The sequence below is a fragment of the Mauremys reevesii genome, linkage group 26 (genome assembly GCF_016161935.1).
Source record: "Mauremys reevesii isolate NIE-2019 linkage group 26, ASM1616193v1, whole genome shotgun sequence".
NCBI classification, from domain to species: Eukaryota; Metazoa; Chordata; order Testudines; family Geoemydidae; genus Mauremys; species Mauremys reevesii.
In genome coordinates this window covers 3,592,063-3,617,279 of record NC_052648.1, presented here as the reverse complement: position 1 = coordinate 3,617,279, position 25,217 = coordinate 3,592,063, and the positions used below count along the sequence as shown (strand labels likewise).

The window sequence follows — 25,217 nt, the reverse complement described above, 5'->3', positions numbered from 1 at the left end:
CTGAGAGATGAAAGAGAGGCACCAGGCCATCTGGGTTATTCCTTTAGCAAGGGCAAGCTAGTTCTCCATAGTAATATGTATTGCTTGGTCTGTTTATCAACAACAATGTGCTCAGCTGTACCCAGGACAGAAAAATAGACTGCCCCTGCCTGGCTGTAGGAAAAGATACCCACAGGATGGGGCAGGGACACACTGGGGTTTACTTGGTCGATGGTAAACTTGTTTTAAATGTCTCAAATGGCCAGCTTCCTCCATTCGCCCTTGGAGGAAATGTTCCACTTTTTAATACAGCTTAGGTTCATAAGATGTGTTTCTTGTAGCCAAATCTTTGGGCATTGTCTGAATAGCTCTGTGTCGGGGAGGAGTAGAATCTTATTTCCATAACTTGTACCCATTTGAAAGGAGAACCCATGGGTCAGTTTGTGTGTGTCTCTCGCTTTCCCTGCTTGTTTGGATTAAGCTGCTTGTTTCAGAGGCCTGAGACGCTAACCTTCCTTCTCTTCTGTCTGTCCAGTTTCAGTGGAGGTGATTAGCTGTCCCCAAAATAGTAACTTGCTTAGAAGGTGGCTATACCTATTGTAATCAGCCAGTAAGTACGATAGCTTCTGGCTTGATCTGTTATGTGTTTAGGAGATGGAGTATAACAATTATGCTGGTGTTGGTTGCAACTCCACAGTTCAAGAGGAGTGCAGTTCTGTACCGAAGGCAAGGATGGAACCTTTGTTTTATATGGAGAGGATACACTGTATTCTTCAATCTTACAGCATGTACTCTGAGCTCAGAAAGAATTTTCTGAGAATTTTCAAGTAAATGGGTTAGTAGTTTGAGTTTAAAGGCCCTGTTGTCACTAATCTTAAAATTCAGCACCTGGCTCTCATTTTCTTCAGCCCAAAGAAATTATAATGGAAAAACACTCTTCAAACGTTCCATATAGTTCAAATGCACTGAAATCTCGGTGTGAGCCACATTTGAATAAATTAGGTTTTAATTAAGTTAACTTATAAACAGTTGTAGCTAATTGTTATGATTATACAAATTAGGGCCAGACCAGTAGCTCATGTCATTTTAAATGCAAGCACTGACGCTAATGTGCATGGTGCAATTGCACTGCTTGAAATGAGTCAGTGGAGTGAAGGGGCTGTACGTGCATGTCAGGGTCTCACTGATAGATGACTTGAACCCAACTGTCACTAGATTGGCCCCAACTGTCATTGGCCCTAAAGGTTCCATGGCTGTGTGCTGGCTTCTGTGTTTCATCGCAGGGAGTCTTGCTCAGGTGGAACGGATCAGGTTAGTCCGACTGACTCCTGCTGGGCAAGGTGGTTTCTGTGGGGAGCAAGGGGGAAAGAGGCGATTGTATATGCCCCATGATTCTCTCCCCTCTGCCCTGTTCCCCTTAGAGAGAGCTTAAGGGACTTTCCAAGTCACACCAATGTGTGGCAGAACCAGGAACTGAACCCAGAGCTCAGGAAGCAATGTGATGTAGTGGATAGGGCACTGGATTGGGACCTGAATTCTAATCCCTGGTCTGCCACTGACCAACTGTGTGCCCATATGCAAGTCACTTAGCCTCTCTGCTTCTATTTCCCCTCCCATCCTTTGACTGTCTTGTCTGCTTATACTGAGAGCTCTTTGGGGAAGGGACTGGCTCTCTCTGTGTGTATAGCACCTAACACAATGGGGCCTTGATCTTGGTTGGGACCTCCAGGTGCACCTGTAATCCTGAATCACAACCTAGTACCTTAACACAAGACCACCCTTCCCCTCAACCCCACTTCACTACAGTGATTTGAAGTTGCGTTTCATCAGTTGAACCTTGGGTCAAGATCAAGTCACAAGTAAAGTGCCCGTCAGCCTAGCTCATAGCAGTTATGATGCAGACGTCAATTTTCTATGTATATAGTATGTGCTAGGGTGAGGATGAGCAGCAGGTAGGGGTGCACGTTGGAGTTGAGATGCATCGACAGTCGCATCTGGGAAACCTTGCCTGGCACCTGCCCATAGTGTGCTTTGCTTTAGCGAATTTCTGTTAGAAAGGAAATTGAAATCTGGCTTTGATTTACAGAAATCCTCCCTATTCCTCACCTCACTAGCATGAAAGCGATGTCAGAGTGGCATGCATTGGGAAGTTTTTTCTTTTGTCGTAGTCAACTGCCGCCATCAGGGTCTCTTCTCCCTTCCTTTTGGCAGAGCTGCCAGGTTCACAAGCTTTGGAGCCCCTCCTAATTTCATTAGTTTGGTGGTATAACAAAAGGTAACATGGGGGTGGCTGTCTTCCAACCTTTCACAGCAAAGCAAATGAATGTCCTTGCTAAATAAAAAGCAAAACAATAATATGGAAGGCACTGAAAAAGGTTGTCCTATCATATTAGCAATTCTATAGTGGCTTTCCTGTGAGGATCTTTACCAAGTTGCAGTTAGTCTTTTTTACAACATTGCCTGTGAAGAGATGGCACCCCCATTTTACAGATGGAAAAACTGGAGTCTAGAGAGGTGAAGTGATTTGTCCGAAGACCAGATGAGAAGCCAAATTCATCCCTGGTAGCTCCATTTAAGCTGGTGAACAAACACTGGGGACTGATTTGGCCCAGTGAATGTGCAAGAGCTGGGAAAGGTGCCTCATCACTTAGAATTGAGAGTGATTAGAGCTGGACTGGACTGGATTTTTTTAATTCTCTCTCTGTAAGAGCACATGGGTAGGGACCTGCTTTAGGGCGTCTTAGCAGTAGGTAAACCAGTTGCAACATCAGTAAGGATAGAGAAGAAATTCAGTGGTAGCAGTTCATAGGCTATTGTGAAAAGTGATTTCTGTGCTGCCCTTTGCTAGGATTTTACCTTCAATGATGTGGCAAAAGAGGGGTACATTTAGTCATAAGTGGGAGAGAACTATGTGCCTATTTGCATGTAAATGCAGCCCATCCAGTGTATTAGCTATAGGCATGTTGTGTTAATGAACAACTAGCTATGCAAGACATTTTCATTGCTGGATAGTACTTAGGCTGCCCAATGACTTCAGTCTCCTCTCCCCAGTTGATTTTTCGTGTAGCTTGGAAGTTCACTGCCTGTGGGTTCTGTGGCCTTGACATTACATGGAATTTCTGACTTTCCACAAGGGCAATTCAGCCGGATCGTGTGAAGTGTTCAGTTTTTAGCATGAAAATATACTGGGTGAGGATTGGCGAAACTGTTTGAATGAACATCCGTTACAACAGCCAGATTATCAGAAGGATTACTGAGCACATTCCTCCCTCTGCAGAAGAAAGTTAATGTGTGCATGCAGCGTGTAATAGCAAAACCAAAAGCATCTCATGCAATGTAGGCCAAAGGCTGCTGACTGGTGGAATGGAAAGACTCCTATCAGTTCACAACCCTTACCTGCCTAATTGTTACAGGATACAAACACTGGGAGTGTCCACTCAAGAGAGCATAATCAGGAGACCTTGCTTTATTCACTAACTGGTGCCACGCGGAGATCTCCCTAGATAGTGTCAGCTCAGAGCCATTCATCCCCATAAAACCCTTCCTGGGTTAGTATGCATGTCCCTGCCCCTCCTTTCAAGTTCTAGTGCTCCAGCTAGCAGCATAGTATGTCAAAGGCGTGGTCTACGCTGGGGTGGGGGTGTCGATGTAAGATATGCAACTTCAGCTACGGGAATACCATAGCTGAAGTTGAAGTATCTTATTCCGACTTACCTCCCGTCCTCACCGCGCGGGATCGACGTCCGCAGCTCCCCGTGTCGACTCCGCTACTGCCGCTCGCTCCAGTGGAGTTCCGGAGTCGACGGGAGCGCGTTCGGGGGTCGATATATCGCGTCTAGATGAGACGCGATATATCGATCCCCGAAAAATCGATCGCTACCCGCTGATACGGTGGGTAGTCTGGATGTACCCCATGATTGGTGTAGCTATAGGTATAACTACATCCCGCCCTTGCCTTAGTCCCAAATAGGAGGAGGATTGTGGCCTTCCCCCCACTTTGGAAGATCATTAGTGGTTGAGTTTTCCCAGGGGTCTGTTAGTTCTTATGGGGTGAACTATGATTCTGCTTTGGAAGAATTAATAGTTCCCCATATGTAGCATATTTGATCCTAAGGTCCTGTTGTGCCTTCCGAACGCTAATTTCTTTGGTGCCCTTAGAGCAGTTTTATTTGCATTCCATTGTTAGGATTGAACTGGGATTCCTCAAAACCCAATTGCTGTCAAATCCACCCAGGTTATATGAGCTACTGAGAGTTGAATCTTTGGCCTCTTGATTATGCTACAGCTCAGTAGAGCAGTGTACTAGCATATGAGCCCTAGAAAATATCGTTAGTAGGTTTATTATATTTTGCCCTGTAGACATCTGTCCTGCACAAAATCACCTGTTCAAACCAATCTCTTGCATGAGTCGACTTTAAGAACCAATTCACCCCATGAAGGTGGAATCTGAGACAACTCTGAGAAATGCCCCTTGCTAGGAATGAGAGAAAGTCACTGCTCTCCTTGTCTCTTTACAGGCAATATTTTAATACCACTTCCGATTTTTACATGAATTCCATCAGCAGACCACCTTTCACAGAGACGAACTATGCATCTGTGGGCTTTGCTGACTTCTTACCAAAAAATGGTGATTTTCCTCAGGTAGGTGCCTAGTTTGTTATGACTGTCTGTCTTTGGGTGAAATGGATATTTTACATTTTTGGGGGGGTAAGACTGAGGGCAATGCGTTGTATGTTTTTAAATAGCCAGTGTGGTATGTGTGTGTTTCGAATACTCTGATGCCACAGAAGCATTTCATTGGCTTGGTGGCTGCGCAGTGGTGGTAAATTCATAGGCGATGCAAGTTACAAGTTGATAGATTAATGTGACATACATACCAAAGGGAATGCAGGGAATGATGTAAGTTAAAGAAGGCTCCCGCTAGTTAGGCCGGGGGTAGGCAATCTATGGCACAGGTGCCGAAGGTGGCACGCGAGCTGATTTTCAGTGGCACTCACACTGCTGGGGTCCTGGTGACCGGTCTGGGGGCTCTGCATTTTAATTTAATTTTAAATGAAGCGTCTTAAACATTTTTAAAACCTTATTTACTTTACATACAACAGTAGTTTAGTTATATATTATAGACTTATAGAAAGAGACCGTCTAAAGACGTTAAAATGTATTACTGACACGTGAAACCTTACATCAGAGTGAATAAATGAAGACTCGGCACCCCACTTCTGAAAGGTTGCTGACCCCTGAGTTAGACCATCACTTAATCTTCTCTGAACTAGGCTTTTAGGGTTTTCACCTCATGTATGTTGGATGGGCTGTTACCTCACTACTTAGTAGGTTGAATTCATGAATAGTGACGTTTTATAGGGATATAGATTCTGAGAGCTGCACCTAGCAGAGAACTTATAATTCAGGCCCCTCCTTCCTCCCTGGAATGTGCTCTCCTCTGACATGTAGGAGTATGTGAACTGGATCTGAAAAGCACCAGTCATCCTGGTTGGGTTGGTACCTCTATGGAGTAACAGATTTGCTCATCCTCCAGGGATCTCATTGGTATGAAATGAGCTCATCATGTTAGACTTGCCTCTGGCCATGTCTCATGGAAAGGTTGGTCAGTCAGGACTGGGAAACAACTTACCATGGGAAAGAGCTGACTTTTGAAAAATGAAAAAATGGTTAAATCCTTCCCAGAAGTTCAAAGGAGTACGTGGTGTCCGGCTTGCACAAGTTCTTTGCATTAGCTTCTCCCAAGACATTGAGTGGACCCAGTGAGCAAAACCAGATAGAGCTGCCCTGCTGGCTTACCAAGGTAAAGGCCCAATTGCAGTTAGTTCCAGAGTCTGGTCCCATCTCCAGCACTCGCACCTCAGAATGAGTTATGCTATCAGTCATCCTCTGGGCAGTCTGTACTGTACCTAAAGCTAGAGCCCCGTGTGGTTACAAAAATGTGGCTCCACATCTGATCTGCATTCGCCAGAATCAACCCGCGATCCGCTAGCCTAGCTGGTAGTCTTTTACCTGTATCCGCAGCTGCAAGCCGTCTCCCAAGGGCTCGTGGGGAGGGGCGGGATCTTGCAGGGAAGAGGCATGATGGGGGAACTGGGGGTAAGGGGCGGCGCAGGAGAAGGGGCGGTACAGAGGGAGGGACTGGGCGTAAGGGGCATTGCATTGTGTGCTGCTTCTGGGAGCTCACGAGCGACAGCGCATGGCAGCAGCAGTGCGTGTTGCATCAGAGTGGAGCGGAGGGGTTGGGCACCGGTACTTCGCTCACTCCAATCCCTGTGGCCGGGGGCTGGCCCTGCTGCCCAGGAACTGGCAGGTCAGGCCCAGGACTGGGAGTGCAGCCAGTGCGGCCAGGCCATGGTGGGGATACTGGTGCTGCCTGAGGGGCTGAGCTGCTGCACAGGAAGTGGCGCAGTAAGCACGTGCTGGACAGCCTCAACTCCAACCTGCCACCCAGCCCCAGCCTCTGGCTGCCAGCCCTGAGCACGCTGCACCCCTGGCGCTGCCCAAGCTGGACACAGCAGGTCTGGCGCTGATGGTGAGTAGAGTCCTGCATGGTTTTATCTGCAGCCAATCCGCTATCTGCAAAAACAGTCCGTGGATATCCACAGATTTGCTGGGCTCTACCTAACACCATGCAGTTTTCCTACTAGAACAGAGATGGCACTGGCCCCTTTAGCACTAAAATGAAATATTGGAAGAAGTGCAGCCAAAGGAAAACAGTGAAGACTGAACCTAGTGCTTCTGCTGCCCCCAAAACATGGCTTGCATCCCCAACCCACCCTGGAGCCTGACTCTCCCTCTTTAAACAGTCTTGTGGCCCATGTGTAGTAGCAGAATTCCAGCAGCATTGGAGGAAGTGGCAAACGCCTTGGCTATGCAGCCAGTAGGAAAGGAAACTGAGCAACAGTGTGCTCAAATGCTGGGATTTCCAATCCGAGAGAAAGTCAAATCAGTGTTTAGCAGCCACTGCTGCAGGAGAGCAATCCAAATGCTGTGAGTGGATTTAAAAACCCACCCTGAGTAATTTTAACCATGAATAACACTTGTAGCTGTGCAGGATGAGGTAAGGGTAACCTAACCCACTGCTTGAGTGTAAACTGATCGCTTGTGGATCAGGAATTTTCCCAGCACGTATAGCAGCGCATGTTTGATTGGACATAAAACTCCCCATAATGTTATCTAAAGAGAGGATAGTGGGCTAGATGAGCCACTGGTCTGACCCAATATGGAAAAGCTGTGTTCTTAGAAAGCCACCCTCCTTAAGACATTAAGACCTATATTTTCAAAAATGACAAATGATTTTGGGTGGCTGACTTGAGGCCTCGTTATCGGAGGGCAGATGCTGAGAAGTTTCTGAAAATCAGGTCTCTTCATTGTCTCTCAACTGAAACACCTAAAATTACTGGTCACTTCTGAACATGTGGGACTAAGTTAAATTGAAAACCATTTTGAGCCGAGTGTCTGGTCGCAAAGAAGCCCATTTACTGGCAAAATCAAGTAAGGAGAAGATCTGTCCACATCCGTGTATTTTATGCCAGTCATGCTTTGACAAATTGAAAAATAATGTTTTAGCAAAACCCCATCATGCCGCCATGTACTACTACTGAATGTCTTTTTTTCCCCCCAGTAGCATTTGAATGCCTCAAGATACATGTATAAACAGAAGCTTGTTCCTTTGTAATCAGCCTCTTCTTCCTGCGTGATTCATTGAGGAATGTTTCAGCTGTGTTCTTTGTAGGGAACTGCAGTGTCACGAACACTGGAGCGTGACAGTGAACAAATATAGTAGGAAGAGTTGGTTGATTATAAAGGAGAGACCATCTCCTTCACAAAGGAGTATGTCAAAAAAGCACATCACAGTAATAAAGAGCAAAACTGACAAACTTCTCCTACATTGCAAAATCTCCATATTCTCCAAACACTGATGCAAGTGTGTTGAGCTGTGCTTTTATTTTCTTAGTGTGTCTTTAAAGATGTACTATGAACCTCCTTTGGACTCCGGCTTTTGCAGCCTTGGGCTTTGTCTACATTAGTATTTAAGCCATTGGAAAAGATCTGGTGCAACACCAAATACCCCATCCTGCAAGCAAGGCTGCTGTAAGACTCACTTTGCATCAGTGCAGTTTACCGCTGCTTCAAATAAAGGTTAAACTGCACCAGGGGAAATCACATTTTATAGAGCAGTGCTTCTCAAAGTTGGGCCGCCGCTTGTTCAGGGAAAGCCCCTGACGGTCCGGGCTGGTTTGTTTACCTGCTGCGTCCGCAGGTTCGGCCGATCGTGGCTCCCACTGGCCACAATTTGCTGCTCCAGGCCAATGGGGGGCTGCGGGAAGCGGCACGGGCTGAGAGGGCTCCTGGAAGTGGCGGCCAGCATATCCCATTGGCCTGGAGCGGCGAATCACGGCCAGCGGGAGCTGCGATCGGTCGAACCTGCGGACGCGGCAGCTAAACAAACTGGCCTGGACCGCGAGGGGCTTTCCCTGAACAAGCGGCGAACCGGCTTTGCGAAGCACTATTGTAGAGGATTTGCCTGTTTGTGCTCTGGTAGCTGGTCACCAATGACTGTTAATGGGGCCAAACCCTGATGTAGACAAGGGCTCCCTCTGCTGGATAAAACCAGATAAGTAAATGAATCATAATAGCAATAGAATTGCCTGCAGCGGAATTCATTGTGGGAGGAATAAGACAGAAATGCGACTTAGAATCATAAGTATCAGGGTTGGAAGGGACCTCAGGAGGTATCTAGTCCAACGGCCTACTCAAAGCAGGACCAATCCCCAACTAAATCATCTCAGCCAGGGCTTTCTCAAGCCAGGCCTTAAAAAACCCCTAAGGAAGGAGATTCCACCACCTCCCTAGGTAACCCATTCCAGTGCCTCACCACCCTCCTAGTGAAAAAGTTTTTCCAAATATTCAACCTATATCTCCCACACTGCAACTTGAGACCATTACTCCTTGTTCTGTCATCTGCTACCACTGAGAACAGTCTAGATCCATCCTCTTTGGAACCCCCTTTCAGGTAGTTGAAAGCAGCTATCAAATCCCCCCCTCATTCTTCTCTTCTGTAGACTAAATAATCCCAGTTCCCTCAGCCTCTCCTCATAAATCATGTGCTCCATCCCCCTAATCATTTTTGTTGCCCTGCGCTGGACTTCTTCCAATTTTTCCACATCTTTCTTGTAGTGTGGGGCCCAAAACTGGACACAGTAATCCAGATGAGGCCTCACCAATGCCGAATAGAGGGGAATGATCACGTCCCTCAATCTGCTGGCAATGCCCCTACTTATACAACCCAAAATGCCGTTAGCCCTCTTGGCAACAAGGGTAGGAGCCTTGCCTTATAACAGGCTTATTCAAAGTGATACAAGCTACGAAAGTGAGATCTTGGAAGAGTGGTGCCATTTTCATAATGTAATAAAAATACTGTAATGATAAATAATAAATAGTGTGTAATAAGCATGTTATAAAAACAAATTTTATATTTCCAAGATCACTGCTGTTATAATTTATACTCAGGTAAAGGAGAAAATCCCTGGAAATATTCATTTTTAGGAGGGGATTTGCGAGACTTGACATTTTAGTGAAAGGGATTCACAGGTTGTTAAAGTTTGGGACCCACTGAGTGAAGGCCTCATCAGTGCTGAGTAGAGCAGGACATTACCTCCCATGTGTCACATATGACACTCCTGTTAATAGAATTATATTATATTATATTAGTCATTCTCACAACTGCATCACTTGGTTGGCTGACATTCAATATTTCTCATCAGCCTGTAGAATCCATTTAACAGGCTGCAATGTTAGAGATCCAATCAGTAGGACTTGGTGTAGGGGATGGCTGGTGTGGATTTGCTGCTGGGTTTAGTGGGAAGTGGGCTTAATTATTAACCTTATTTATTTTGTAGAGTCTAAGGCAGGGGTTCTCGAACTGGGGGTTGTGACCCCTCAGAGAGTCACAGGTTTATTACTTGGGGGTTGCGAGCAGTCAGCCTCCAGCCCAAACCCCACTTCGCCTCCACCATTTATAATAGTGTTAAATATAAAAAAGAGTTTTTAATTTATAAAGGGGGGTGTGTGGACCCACCCCTGCGGCGCCTCCTGCTGGTCGGCCTCGGGAATTAGCTCATTTTCCAGCCAGGAGCGCCCTCTGCAGGCCGGTGATCCACTTTACCTCACTCTGGCCCCCTATGTCCCTCCCACTGCGTTTCTGCCGCCCGCTCCCTTGCAGAACCCCCTCAGTCTCAGGGTCTCCCCCTCCCAGGGGAACCCCCACTTCACCTCAGTCTTAGGCTACTGCCAGTCCCCGTCTAGCCCCTGATCACTGGGGTGGACTGCAGTGTACACCACTCATCATAGGCCAAGGGGTTTTTGGACTTGCTGCCTCTGCCTACCCATGGGCTGTCCCCTGCAACCCAGTACCTAATAGGCCTTACCAGGCCTGCAGCCTGGGGCTTTCCTAGGCCGGAGCTCCCAGCTCCTCTGGCCCTTCCCCAGCCTTGCTCCAATCTAGGTTCCTTACTTAGCAACTTGGAGCCAAGCCCTTCTCCCTCTACAGGCAGAGGGAGCCTGAGTGTCTGCCCCTGGCTTCCCTGCCTTTATAGGGCCAGCTGAGTCTATTTGGGGCGTGGCCACAGCTGAGGCTGCCTCCCAATCACAGCTGAGGCTGCCTCCCAGCCTAAGGCTCCCAGCCCTAGTCCTCTCCCAGGGCTAACTTTTAACCCCTTAGGGCAGGAGCAGGTGATCACCGCACTACACACCCCTCCCGTCAAGATCATCACCCCTCGGGGTAGGGGTGTCTCCTGGCCTGGACCAGTCGGGTTGATCAGTTTACTTCCTCTGCTACATCATGGAAATTGAGTGCAGCCAGCTTGGCAAGAACAATCTTTGGAGAATCTCTATTAAAGGAATATGCTTCCATAAACGTTGGAGTGTTTAGATTAGGGGGATGAGCATGGAAAGGAAAAAAAGAGCCTTTCAGTTAAAAAACAAAACAAAACAAAAAAAATAATGGCCTGAACCGCAGACAAAAGTGTGACTCATCCTGTTGTGAGTGGCCTTTCCATGGTGCCCGACTTTTTGCCCAAAACAAGAAATGATTCTTTTGGAAACGTCATGGCTTTCAGAGTTCTACCAGCAGTACAAAGTGTGCTTTGTGCCAGCCCTGTGGCTGCAGCACCGGAGCCTTGGGCTAGGGAACGACCTTGGCTCTCCGCTGCTTGAGCCAATGGAGCTCAAGGAGAACCACAAAAGTGAAGTGCTCAAACTCTGGCAGGGTGGGGAGGAAGGAAGTGTCTATGTGAAGATCTGAGAAGAGCCATTTTATGCAGAAGCAGTGAACGCAGAGTCTCTCCCTTGCTCTCCTGATAGGTAAAGAGTGATTGTGACAAGGAAGATTAACGGAAGGCGTCATGATTGTGCGTCTCTGAGTGCCGGCTTGGGGAACCATCATGTGGAGGAACAGGAATGGAAAGAATCTCTATATAAAGGAGTCAGGGAAATACTGCTGCCAGAATCTCCTATCTAAAAAGAGCACAAGTGCATGCAGTATCCTTAGCCAGAGAAGCCTGGCTCACATTGAGAAATTGGGCAGAAAGGACAGGAAATGTGTACAATGGATAAAGACATTGACATATTCCATCTGTTGTGTGTGATAGCTAATGCGTTCTTAGTGGTATTGTAACTTTTAAAATTTACAAGATAGTAGGGCCCAGAGGTCCCAGGCAGGATCCTGGCCCTGTTTTACTAGGGCCTGTACATACACCAATGAAGATACAGTCTCTGCCCCTGAGCTCATAATCTAAGGCGGGGTGGCCAACCTGAGCCTGAGAAGGAGCCAAAATTTACCAATGTACATTGCCAAAGAGCCACAGTAATATGTCAGCAGCCCCACTCATCAGCTCCCCCACTCTGCTCCCAATGCCTCTCACTCACCGGCAGCCCTGCCAATCAGCACCTCTCACTCCCTCCCTGCACCTCCCAATCAGCTGTTTTGTGGCATGCAGGAGAGTCTGGGCGGGAGGGGGGAGGAGCAAGGGCACTGCAGGCTCAGGGGAGGGGGTGGGAAGGGGTGGAATGGGGGCAGGGCCTGTGGCAGAGCCAGGGGCTGAGCAGTGAGCACCTCCTGGCACATTGGAAAGTTGGTGCCTGTAGCTCCAGCCCCGGAGTCGGTGCCTGTACAAGGAGCTGCATATTAACTTCTGAAGAGCCGCATGTGGCTCGGGAGCCACAGGTTGGTCTCCCCGATCTTAGAGTATGTCTATGCTGCAGTTGGCCGTGTGACTGCAACTTGGGTAGAGAGATCCACACCAGCATGGCTAAAAATAGCGTGGTAGATGCAGCAGTGCAGGCCGTATGAGCATGCCAGTGACCCTGCGGACCTACTCGCGTTGAAGAAATCCTCATGACCACATCTACATTGCTATTTTTAGCCATGCTAGCACAGATAAAGCTAGTGTGGGGATGTCTACCCAAATGGCAGTCACACCTGTAGTGCAGACGCCCTAAGACAACAATCTGTAGGAGGATGGAAAACTGTGGCAGATCCTTTTGCATCTCCCCTTCTGCCTATTGTTTGTTTGCTCCCTTATTTCCATTTTCCCAACTCCATAGATGCTGGCCTACAAGATAAAGGGAACAATCTCCTTTTTTTTTTTTTTCTGTCCTAAGGATGCTTGGGCATTTTGGCCCATGAGTAAATGCTTTAGCGCTGGAGACTCATGCCTCTCTTGCAGCTGTTGAGAAATGGATTTCTGTAACTTGGCAGATTGTTCCATTCAGGTTAGTGTCTGCCTGTGACAAGTATTTCCTGATGCTTGTTTGTTTTATTTCATGTCATGTACCTTTATCCCATTATTTCTTAAATGGAAATGAGCAGGTTGGACTGGTGTCTCCAGCCCTTCGTTCTATAAACTTTACTTGAACCCCCTTCTTGTCTTTCACTGGGAAATACAGAGATCTCTTTTTCTTAAACATCATTTAATACTTGTGATGAAGTTCATGGGGCCTGTCCCCGAGACCTTACGATCTACTTAAACTGCTAATACAGTGCACAGAGACAATACACTGGGTGATCCTATCTTAAAGCTGTTGTATAGATACCATTTTTTTGGTGTTTTGATCATGTTACACTACTCCTGCTTTGGTGTAGGTTTGGCCGATTTGGCTATTAAAGGTTTATTCTAAATTGATTTATTAAATCTACCAGCAGCCTTTTGTGCTGTTGATCATGAGGTAATATTGACGCACCATCTCTGGCAGGAGTGGATGGATTAGCCGTCGAATGGATTTGCTCATTTTTAGGTGGAAGATCAGAGGGTGACTGATTTGGTTTGCTTCTGTTTCGACCCTTGCAAGTAGACTACAACAAGGTTCTATCTCGTTCTCCCTCTTACTCAGCGTGTGTAAGTGAGGCTTCCCGGCAGGCTAGTTAGTGAGCATGGGCTCTGCTGATGCCATGCCGACATGCTGTTGACACCCAGCTTAGTTTTCCTTCCAGCCAATCCTGTTGCTGCTGTGGAGTGTATGACCCAGCATCTTGAGGTTTACATCTGGACTAGCTTGGCTGTGGCTCAGGCCAGATGAGATGTCACTCATATTGATAGGCCGGTAAAAGTATCTGGCAAAATTGGCAGGAATTATGCCTTGTTTGAGGGAGTGTGACTTCCATTCGTGACACTGCTTCACAATCCAGGAGTCTTGCTCCTCAGCTGCAACCTGGATGCAAAGACAGCAAGTGTAACAACCTTAATTTCTCCAGCTGCATGGGTCAAGGTGGCCGTGACAGTCTCTCCGTTAGGGGCAGTCCTCCCTGCATTTGCCACTGAGAGATTAAACTACTGTAGTGTGTTTGCCATGGGGCTCCATCTCAAAATCTGGAAGTTCACACTGGTATAGAATGCTGAGACCACGTAACACCGGTGCTCTGAGAATAGCACAGGTTGCCTGGAGCAGTTCAGGTTGTTGGCATTGACCTAAAAAGCTCTACCTAGTTTGTATCTTTACTCTCTGGGCGACTACCTCTCTCTGCTTTGCTGCAGTGCTTGCGATCATCAGAGGTGCACAAGCTGGAATGTCCACAGTATAAAAACAAGGGAGCTGGTGGTTGGACACGTTGCATGAAGGCCCCATGGCTTTGAAATTTGCCAATTTCTTTGATCTGTAATGCCCCAGATTTGCTGCTCTTCTAGACATGTTGTAAAGCTAAACTTTTTTTTTTGGTCATTTGAGGTGTGGTTAGGTGATGTCTTGTTCTGGGATTAGGGTTCAAATGTGGGGTTTTCAGGTGAGATAGGGGTATATGTTGATGGTATGGGAGCAGTCTGTGATTTTTCTTGCAGTCGATTTTGTGATGTTATGCATTTTAATTATCATCAAGAAACCCAGCGTATTTTGGTGGGTGCTTTTTATATTAGCTTACATTTACCTACATCGTGTTCTGTGCTCTGCCTCTCAGAACTCTTATCTTTTATTTACTTCTCTAATTGATCTTGGCTTTTTGAAGAGTGAAGTCCCCTCTTGGAGTTGTCTTTGTAATTCATTCCCTTTCATTTTGGGTTTTGTGATGGTGTTTTTAAAACCTCAGATTGCTGCGTGCTTGTCAGTGCTCAAGGGTATTTGTCTTGAGGCTGTTACAGGGTTGATTGCAATTTTTGAATTTTTATAAGCTATTTATCATCTGTCCCTGAACACACATACCTGTCTTCCTTTGACTCTTTTAACATTTACAGCCAGCCAATCCTTTTGCTCAAGTAATGCACTGTATAAGAGCAGGAAGTCAAGGGGTACTCATGCATAAGATGATCCACTCATTAATAAATGAGCCTATTTATCAGTCCTCCTTTCTCTTCTCTCTGATGGCTCTCACATGCTGCTCTGTAACTTTGTATGCAAGCATTACTGCATGGGACTTTCTGAAGATCCCAATAGATGGCATAAGTCAGTGATGTCATCCTTTGTATAATAAAAGGTTGTATTGAGAGTAACGTTGAACAAGGCCTTTTGTTCCAGGGCTTGGCTTTTTGTGTAAGAACCCTTTGACAAATTATGAGTGTCTAAGACCCCAGACCCCCTGAATCCTCTGGGCGGCCCTGACTCTGGGCTATGTTACTGTATAAGAAATTCCCAATAGTAATCTGAGTTTGTCTCCATAAGCGTTTGTAGACAGATCCCGTCTGCCCCCAAATAGCCAATGGGTTTGATTCAGCCCTTGCTTTAACCATCCCAGGATTATTCAGAGCAGGACCTGGAAGAGCTTTGCAGGCTTCTCCCTTTGCAAACATATTAAAGAAGAGGTTTGCATAACGTTAACGCCATTTAACCATGCACTGTATTCCTACCTCTTCCTGGGCAGCCGTGAAACAGGCTGACTTTCTTGGGACTGGGGACAGTTCACCTCTTGCGGAATCTTCCCACTTGAGCGCTGACGTGGAAAACAATAACACCTTGGGGTTTTGCTCAGTTATTAGTCACAACCTCTTCCAAAGAGAAACTGCTATCAGGGGATTGTTCCATGGGAACAGTGTGGGTCTCTGTGAGCAGTAGTCCATTGGTTGCCTGCAGGCGCTGGGATTAGCGCTGGTAGGTCATATCTCTTCCACACATTACTATAGTCATTTTTCCCCACTTTGCTGATTTCACACTGTCCCGAATGCCAAACGGTTAAATATTAATAGTTTGTTCTCTCTTGCACTTCAGAAGGGAGGAGGGGAGGAATATTCTACCTGTGACTGATACATCTTTCCATAGGAAAGTACCTGGCTTTACCACATTCAGATACCATGGTGATGGGCGTGGTGTTAAAATCTTGTTAGATCTTTCCCTGTAATAACCATGCCAGCAGATTAGTGACACTGAAGGGAGAACATGAGGAGCTCACTGCAGGCTTCTGTAAGTGAGTCTTTGGCTTTAAAATATACACTGGTTTGTCTGGGGGGCAGGATGGACAGTGTGGGTATGTGAGAGAAATTGTGTTCTCTTCATACATCTAGACAGGAGAGCCAAGTATGTCTCTGGATCCTAGATAACTGGACTCCTCAGTATGTTCCCAAATACAATTTTGCTGCATAAAATCCACAGGGGACTTGGCAAAAAGAGACATAAATGTCTGATTTGGCTCATTTGAAGTGAAGCTCCATGGACCTGCGCATACAGTGCCTAGATCCAGTTTAATAGCAAGTTGGTGAGCTGCGCCCTCAGGAATGTAATGAGAGCCATTCTGGGTAGATATGGGATTCTGACCTCACCTGGCCTCGGGCTGTGTTAAACCTCCAGGTGGTTTGTCTCTCTAAAGGGTTTCCCAGGAATGCACATGTTGTCAAAAATGGATTTGCAAGGTTAGAGTAAACAGTTAATGACACTGTCGAGGTATTTGTGCAGTAAATGCTCTCTCCATGCTGCTCTAGGAGATCAGCTGAGATGCTCAAGTTCGTAGCCCGCAGATTTGTCCATCTTGGGTTGGGGGGAGGAAGGTTGTTCTTTCAACCTTGGCACTTGCCTCTACCCTTGTTCTGGTAGGTCCAAAGTCTGACTGTTATGGCAAGTTGCAGAATCTGTTTTGCCCGAAGGAGTGGGGTTGGCCACATTTTTTTTTCTTCTGGGATTTTTTTAATTACATCATGGATGTTGTTGGCTAATAATGATTTTCACACATGTCCCAGCAATCTTTATGGCTGCCTTCTGTGCACTGAGAAAGATCATTTCACTTGCATGCTCGGAATAATCCTGTGTGAACTTGAAACTTAAATCCATTTCCTCACCAAAATGTTGTGATCCTTTGACTGGCTGCAGGGTGACTCATCCTTGCTGCTCTGCTGGCATTCTTTACACAAACAAATGGGCTTAAATAAGGTTAAGAAAATAGTTACATGAGGCCATTTTAGGGGTCTGATAACATCACTGGGGCTTGGGAAAGCTGGCACTGAGGGGCATATCGGAGTTTGTGGCTGTTCAGCCCCATGAGGCCAGGGTGGATGGGGTAAAATAGGGGGTAGTTATATCTTTATCTAGTGATGGGAGGGTGGTGCTGGGTTCCAGAGAGAGAGCTGACCATTCCTCTTCCTCTGGGGAATTATGCTGTGAGGCAAGGTTTCCATTGTGGGTTGGGGAGAGAATAAAAGCTAAAAAGGAGATTGGATCCTTGAGGCTCGCAAGTTTCCCTGGGGATTGGGCAATTATGTGCCAGTCTTAGAACTTCATGTTTGATTATGAGGGAGTGAACATAGTAACAGGTTGCCATTCTTCGGTGCATTTTCTCTGAGGATCTCAAAGGGCTATACAATGAATTTAGCCAAGGGGAGTGTTTTTGTCCGCATGATACAGATTGGGAAACACGCTCCCCGCAGAAGGGAAAAGACTAATCCAAGATCACACTGATTCAGTGGCAATGATGGGAGTAGAGCTCAGGTGTTCCTGATGCCCAGTCCCTGGGCCTTAGCCTAACTGATAGGTCTCAAAATGTAAATGGGGAATCATCATAGAGCAGCTGCGTTCCTAGTGGGGTCCCTCAGGGATCAGTTCTTGGCCCTGTGCTATGTAACGTTTTTATCAGTGACCTGGACAAGAACATAAAAATCATTACTGATAAAGTTTGCAGATGACACACAGATTGAGGGAGTGGTGAATAATGACTGGTCATGAATACAGGGTGATCCAGATCACTTTTGGTAAGCTGGGCACAAGCAGACAATCTGAATTTCAATTTGGCCAAATGTAAAGCTATCCATCAGTGCTCCGTCCCCACCTTCCCCCAAACTCCCACCCCTGTCCTGCTTCGCCCCATCCCCACTCCTCCCTCTCCCTCCCAGAGTCTCCTGCATGCTGTGAAACAGCTGATTGCGGTGGGAAGTAGGTGCTGGAAGGGATGGGGAGGAGCTGATCGGCAGGGGCGACTTGGTGGGAGGGAGGGAGCTGGCTGCCAGTAGGTGCTCAGCACCCACTAATATTTTTCTGTGGGTGCTCCAGGGCTGGAGCACCCATGGAGTCGGCACCTATGAAGCTATCAATCTAGGAACAAAGAATGTGGGCCCTGCATACAGGGTAGGGGATTCTATCCTGGGAAGCAGCGATTCCAAAAGAGATTTGGGGGCTGTGGTGGATAATGAGCTGACCATGAGCTCCCAGTGTGACACTGTGGCTAAAAAGGCTAATATGATCCTTGGATCGATAATCAGGGCAATATAAAGTAGCAGTAGGGAGGTCACTATCTTTGTATTGTGCACTGGTGTGACCACTACTGCAGTACCGTGTCCAGGTCTGGTGTTGATAATAACTGAGGAAGAATGTTGAAAAATTGGAGAGTGTGCAGAAGAGAGCCCCAGGAATGATGAAAGGATTGGAGAACAGGCCTTTATTGTGAAAGACTCGGCGCTCTGTCTATTTAGCTTAACAAAGAGAAGGTTAAGGGGTGACTTGAGCACAGTCTATAAATACCTACACGGGGAGCAGAAGTTTCATAAGAGGGCTCTTCAGTCTCGCAGGCAAAGGTCGAACATGATCCAATGGCTAGAAGCTGAAGCTAGACATATTCAGACTGGAAATAAGGTGCAAACTTTTAACCATGAGGGTAGTTAACCATTGGAACAACTTACCAAAGGCTGTGATGAATTCTCCATTACTGGAAATATTTAAATCATGATTGGATGTTTTTCTAAAAGATCTGATCTGGTTCAAACAGAAATTAATTCAGGGAAGTTCTATGGCCTGTGCTCTGCAGGAGGTCAGATGACCACAATGGTCCCGTTTTACCTGAAAATCTCTGAATCACAAGACCATATTTCCTTGCTGCCTGGGGACCAGCTTTCCAGTATGCAACCTCTTCTGTCCTCATTAAAGCCACCTCCATTTCAGCAGAAGTGGACGCAAGGACTAGCTTTTTCACCTCCAAACACTCTCTCAGCCCCTTTAGTTTCATCGCTCACCCCTGCAGTCAAAGGTGAACATTGGATGTTGCCGCCCATGCTACTGGCTCATTTCCCAAATGCCATGAACTTGTGTTTACCGTTGAGATTAATGGTTGCTGAATCCAGGTCATCTTGTGCATGTCAGGGCAATTGGCCAGCTTCTCGCTGACTCTGTTTGCCAATATTTTCACTTTTACTGTGGTGGAATAATTTAAATCTTGAATCTTGCATGTGGTGGAAACTTCATTTGTAAGAAACAAGTTCATGTGAGGTTTGGAAGGCTTTAACTGTCAGTTGACAGAGCCTCACTGCTAGAACACATTCCACCACGCAGTAACGTCCAACGCGGGGAGAAGGCTGCTTTTGGTCTGAATTATGTTGGTTAGAACTTGAACTTGATATAGGCAGGTGTGTGTGGCGGGGGGTGGTGGTGGCGGGGTTATAATTATCTGTGTTTGCATCGAGGTTAGAATTTGCAGAACTTAGACTTGTTTAAATGTGCCCTGAAATGAAAACAAGTCGTTGAGCCAGCTAGACCAAACAAACTGTAAATGGCCTAGTTCATGCAGAAGGGCAGCCACATTATACATGTCCCTGTGTGTGCTCAGATGGACGCCCAGACTAGGATTTCTTCCCCATACTGCTGATTGATATGGCTTGTGTGACTCAGTGATTTCACTGAGGTCTTTATCCTTCATTCCACTGTGCCCATGAAAAGATGCCTCTCACCACCTCCTGTGTCTTTTGCTGACTCTTCAAAGTGTCATTCCGTGGACCATCAGGAAGGGTTAGGTGGACCATAGCTCAAGAACCATTGCTCTGAAAACTGCACCCTGCTCAAGTCCTGAGCTGCCTGGGGGCAGACCCTTCTGACCATGCAGAACTCTTTTGAAATCACGGGGGCTCTGGGTTCCACCTGCACGGCGCTTGGTACAAGAATCAAGGCTTTGGTTTGTCCAGCATTTCCTCCTCTTTGCAGTTTACCTCCTTTCCTTGTCCCCTTGAAGGAAACTTAGGGCATGTCGACACTTGCCATTTAAAGCAGAAAAAGTCCCTTTTCTGCGCAAAACCCCCTTAGAACCGATCCTGGGTAAGATGGCAGGACTTGTAAGCCTGCATTGGTGTGCGTTGTACAGTAGAACCTCAGAGTTATAAACACCTCAGGAATGGAGGTTGTTTGTAATTCTGAAACGTTTGTAACTCTGAACAAAACATTATGGTTGTTCTTTCAAAAGTTTACAACTGAACATTGATACAGCTTTAAAACTTTACTGTGCAGAAGAAGAGTGTGGCTTTTAACCATCTTAATTGAAATGAAACAAGCCCAGAAACAAGTTCCTTACCTTGTCAAATCTTGTTTTAAAAATTTCCCTTCATTTTTTATAGTTTACGTTTAGCACAGTACTGTACTGTATTTGCCCTCCCCCACCCCCTTCTCCGTTTCTGCCTGATTGCATACTTCCAATTCCAAATGAGGTGTGTGGTTGTCCGGTCAGTTCATAACTCTGGTGTTTGTAATTCTGAGGTTCTACTGTACTGAAATATTGTGCTTCCATCAGTAGTTTTACTGCAGAGTCATATTTATTATAATAGTGCTGTCCTGTGTATCTGTTGTAATGGCATCTCATTCCCATTATAAACTGCTTATTTTGGGAGGCTGTAACTTGTGCATGGATTTATAACACTTGTATCAAAACATTTAATTCAGAATAAAAATATATTATACAGCACTACATGTGTGCCCAAAACTGGTCTGCTCTTCTCCTTGGCCTATACTTCGCTTTTTTAAAAAAACAAACCAAAAAATGTTTAGGCTAAAAGTTGGCATACACAGCATCCTATGTGAAGCAGATTTTCGTTGAGCTAAACTTTGGATTTGGGTTCCTTTGTCTACAGTATATGCACGGACACCCCTTCATGGCCTAGGAAATGAGAAGGGGGTTGAAGGTGGATTGGGGAAATGCAGCCCACGGTGGAGTAGCTGAAAATGTGTTGGCTGTAGCTTGTGATAAGATTGGTTCTTTAGGATATGACACACCCACCCACCCACCAGGAGAGAGCAACACTCCCTATCATGGCAGGAAAATAATTGTTAAACAATAATGCAGTTCAACTGTAGCCCTCATCTGTAATATCGGGATATGGTCTCTGAAGAACTTGAGTCAAAGTGAAAGCGAACCAAGGTATTTATAAGTGGTTAATCTTTGATAGCTTCTGGGTGTGTATAAGAGACATTTCAATTGATTTAAATTCCTGAGATAAATAAGAGAGAGAGACTTTCATGGGCAAAATGGCATCCAGGATAAAAAGACCTTGGAGAATCACCGTTTTAAAGCACAATGCTGAATGTAGATTTAAACACACACACAGCTGTATTCCCCCGTTCATTGATCTCATGCAACACCTTCACAAAAATCAAAGGTTTGGAATCCCTGTGTTTAATGCTATCATCAATCTTTGGGAAGACAACAGCCATAAAACCACTGAAACAAGGCACCATCCAGACAAGTCCATTCAAGATTACGGTTCCCAGAGCACAGAACTCTACGGTTAGGCAACGCTCTAGATAAATCGTACCGTTATAAATTGCACATGGTGGAGATGGCACAGGGAAGGTTTGCGGGTTCTCTTAGAGATGGGAGCCCTCACAGTGCACACGTGCTTCAAGAGATAGGTGCTTCTGCCCTAGAATTTGAAATGTGAGGGCATTCGGTGCCAAAAAAATTAAAAATTCTGTGCCAAAAAAAATTATGCGCACAATATTTTAAAATTCTGCAAATTTTATTTGTCAAATAAATGTGGAGGCTCCAGCATGGCATTGGGGAGCACAGGCCACTGGCTGCACAGAGATAGGAGATCACGGGGCAGCTCCCCTGCAGAAGATCCAAGTGTGGAGGGGCTTAGTGTAGGGGATCCAGGTGTGGGTTGAGAGGGTTCTGTGTGGGGGCAATCTGGATGCGAGTGGCTCAGCGAGGGGTAGGGAGTCTGGGTGTGGGGGGGGATAGAGTTTGGCAGGGGGGTCTGGGTGTGGGGTGCTCAGTGGGCAGTCCAGATGCTGGTGGGGTGGGGATCCAGGTGCAGCTAGTTGGGGCTCGGTAGGATGGGGATCCAGGTGCAGATGGCTCATTGGGGCTTGGCAGGGAGAGGTCTGAGGCTTGGCGAGAGGTTCTGGGTATAAGGGGATCTGGATGCATGGTGGTTGGGGGGATGGGGGAGCAGCTCCCTGCACACAGTGATCCCTGCAGCTGAAGAGCGATGGGTGTAGGAAGCAGGGCGGGGTGGGGCACCAATAACTTTGCAGAGCTTTCTGCAGCTGGGGAAGAAATCTGGGGATGGGTCTGACCCAGCCCTGGATGCCATGCAGGGGAAGAGGAAGTGCCGTCCACCCCAGCAGCTGAACCCGGCACAGGGTAGGAGCCACCAGCCGGGTCTTCCCCAGTCCCGCCTCCTACCACAGTGATTTCTCTCTGCTGGCTGCCCTGGACCCCCGAAACATACTGCTGGGAAGGATGGCATGATCACTTTTGTGGTTTCCCTTTGCTTCCCCATCAGAAAGTCATTATTCTGCGGGGAAGCAAAGAAATCTGTGGGGGACATAAATTCTGCACATGCGCAGTGGTGCAGAATTCTCCCAGGAGTAAATGATTTAACTGGAATTACCAAGCGAGACACGGACTCAGCAGCTCTTTGGAAAGTTGTTTCCACAAGACATCTGTCTGTACAATGTGCAGTCCCGCTGACTGGAGGGTGTGTCAGTTGCTGCTGGGACCAAAATGCAGTTTGTCCTGTAATCACTGCAATAAACAAGAACAGGCCGATTCTGTGATATTTTGCCTGCTCTTAATGCTTCTCGCTGTGATGTTCACAACAGCCTCTGTTACAACATACAGCTCATCCCAGAGCAGTTCCTCATTAATGTTAATTTTCAAGGAGACCAATGCCTCCCACCCCTTGCTCTCTATGAGCACGCACTAGCGAAGCCTGCAATGGAAGGAACAGGACAGCTGCTCGGATGGGAGATTGGACACGAGACACCAGAATTGGAGACCACAGATCCTTAAATTGCACTGATCAGCAGAAGCTGGAGAAGGGCTGAGCACCGTCCTAGAACATATTCACAGGAAGCTTGTAAATTCTGAAAGAGAAAGTAAAGATCTCCCAAAACACAATGAATTATGTGATCAAGCCCCCTCCTCCCCAAGAAATTGTGGATGAGTGTGATTGATCTAGGGATGGACTGCCTGGGAAATCCAACACCTACAACTAATTTGGTGGGGGGGGGGGGAGAAGAACGAAACCCAAAAAATACAAGTACAAAGCCATATTCTTAACCTGTACGATCAGCCTAAACCAAACAAATGGGTCATTTCCCCTTCTCGCCTCCTGCTGAAAATGCTGTCTTAAGACAGTGACAAGTCTCTCACGTCTCCTCTCTTTCCCCCCTTGTCCTGTTTTCTTCCCCTGGGTTTGGGGAAGGGAACAGTCGATATGGACTATAAACTGTGCACCCATGTGTTCAATTTAATTTCAAGCTGCTGAAAAGTTCCTGATTTCTAATATCACAAAGTGTTTGAAGTTAGGTTTTTAGAGCCGCATAGGTGAGCAAGAAGGATCACTGACAAACGTCTATGAAAAGCTCTTTCTGCAGGAGGTGGGATTAATGCTGGATACTGAGAGCTGGCTGTTAATTCATAGCAATGCTGCTGCTTTGTTCACCACAAGTTGATTCAGAGAATCTCAATATCATTAGGGAGATATCAAAATGTTGGCTAGTGTGAAACTGAACTGCAGGGTGGATGTCAGTATTCTTTGTGAAGGACAGCATAAATCCATGATCATATTTGTGTATTGATAGATGGTGCATATTCATATTTGCTATGTGTCAAGCATGAAATGCTACATAACTGCTATTACTGAATTGTGCTGCTGTTGGAGAAAAGAGGACAATCAGCAGTTGATTGGCTGGGTTATGGAAGAAGGAGTTGGGGAAAGAATGAGCTAGTGTTTTATGAAGAGTAATTTGTAATAATGTTGTGAAGATGCAATTACAGCCTTTGCCTGATCTGATTTTTATGCAGTTTGTGGTGTGTGGGGGACTCTTGACCACATGTTAATCATAAACAAGCCCTTTCTCTTTCCACCCCTTGCAGTTTCCTGTTGAAATCTCCATTTTGGTACAAAAGAAAAAGGTTAACCGCTATCTCCAAAATATTAATTAAAGTGCATCTTTGCGTGTGCCAGGGCTGGGGCGATTTCAAAGAAATCAATGTAAGAGTTATTAAATTATATGGAAGACTTGCCTCTGGATGAAATAAAGAGCTTCCTGGAATAAGAAACCACCTGGAATTTCCTATTGCTGTCCTGGAGTTATATAGGTCCACAGGGGATACAGACATTAAAATCAATTTGAAGACACTTAACTGGGTCTGCTGCCTATAAAGCACTTCACTAACACGTTGCTTTACCTGCCAGTGGCTGGACTGTTGCATTTAGACTGGTTTTTGCCTGGTTTAGTCACAGTTAGAAAACACTTTCACTGCAGATAGCTCAAATTTACTTAGGTCCTGATTTGGTGATAAGAACAACTTCAGTTGTTGTAACACCTCATATTACCTGGTCACAGTGAACAGGAGGGAATTGTGTCCGCGTTTTCACAGAACAGCCAGGTCTCCTGCTTGTGCATCCATACCTGTCATGCTGCCTAATCTTGTTTCGATCAGTGCATTCTGGGAAAGTATAGGCAACTATCCCTAGGTGCCTCAGCATAGTCGTAGAGTGCCCAGAAGATACCTGGGACGATAGACTCTGGGATGATAGACCAGACAGAAGGTTGTAACAAAGCAGGATCATCTAAGTTACCCAGGCATTGTTAAGGGTTCTCCATCTCCGAGCTAAATAAACCTGGCACCCTGGAAACAAGAAGACAACTATATGCCAGTTTAGGCTGCTAGAAAGGGTAACACAAGGTTTGGCTGCCATGGCTACTAATTATGTAGTATGTGATGAGCCATATTTGGAGCCAGCCATGTCAGTATTTGATTATGAGTTTGAATAAACACTACAGGATAGACACTAAGTGCCCTTTCAGAGTTTCAGGGCAAACTGCACCTGAATTCTCCCCTCTGTGGTCCACCAAGGGCACCCATATTCGGCTCCCAGCTGTCATATCTCTTGGCTGGAGACCCTGGTCAGAAGGGATTGAAACGTGGGATTTTAAGGTTGCACAACTCCCTGCCATTCATTGTGATATCCCCAGGAAGCCAGACTGCCCAACAGGCCAGCGCCTGAGCCTGGCTTTCTCTCCGAGGACTATGACCAGTGTATAAGTTACCACATGGACCT

At 46.3% G+C, this 25,217-nt stretch overlaps 1 protein-coding gene and 1 long non-coding RNA gene across 16 annotated transcripts in view; both read left to right on the top strand.

The window, feature by feature from the left end:
* SBNO2 (strawberry notch homolog 2) overlaps nt 1-25,217 on the top strand; it is a 123,778-nt gene that overhangs the window by 45,245 nt on the left and 53,316 nt on the right. For 14 of the 15 annotated variants that reach the window (XM_039515216.1, XM_039515209.1, XM_039515207.1 and 11 more), the window contains one exon: nt 4,497-4,620. In XM_039515216.1, coding sequence (XP_039371150.1) covers nt 4,497-4,620 — 124 coding nt within the window. Of the gene's footprint in view, nt 1-1,231; nt 1,291-4,496; nt 4,621-25,217 lie in introns of those variants that run through there. The other variant, XM_039515222.1, reaches the window with a different exon arrangement.
* LOC120391530 lies at nt 5,658-11,616 on the top strand. Its single transcript, XR_005591381.1, has 2 exons — nt 5,658-5,782; nt 11,347-11,616. It is a non-coding gene; the product is annotated as an uncharacterized LOC120391530 (long non-coding RNA).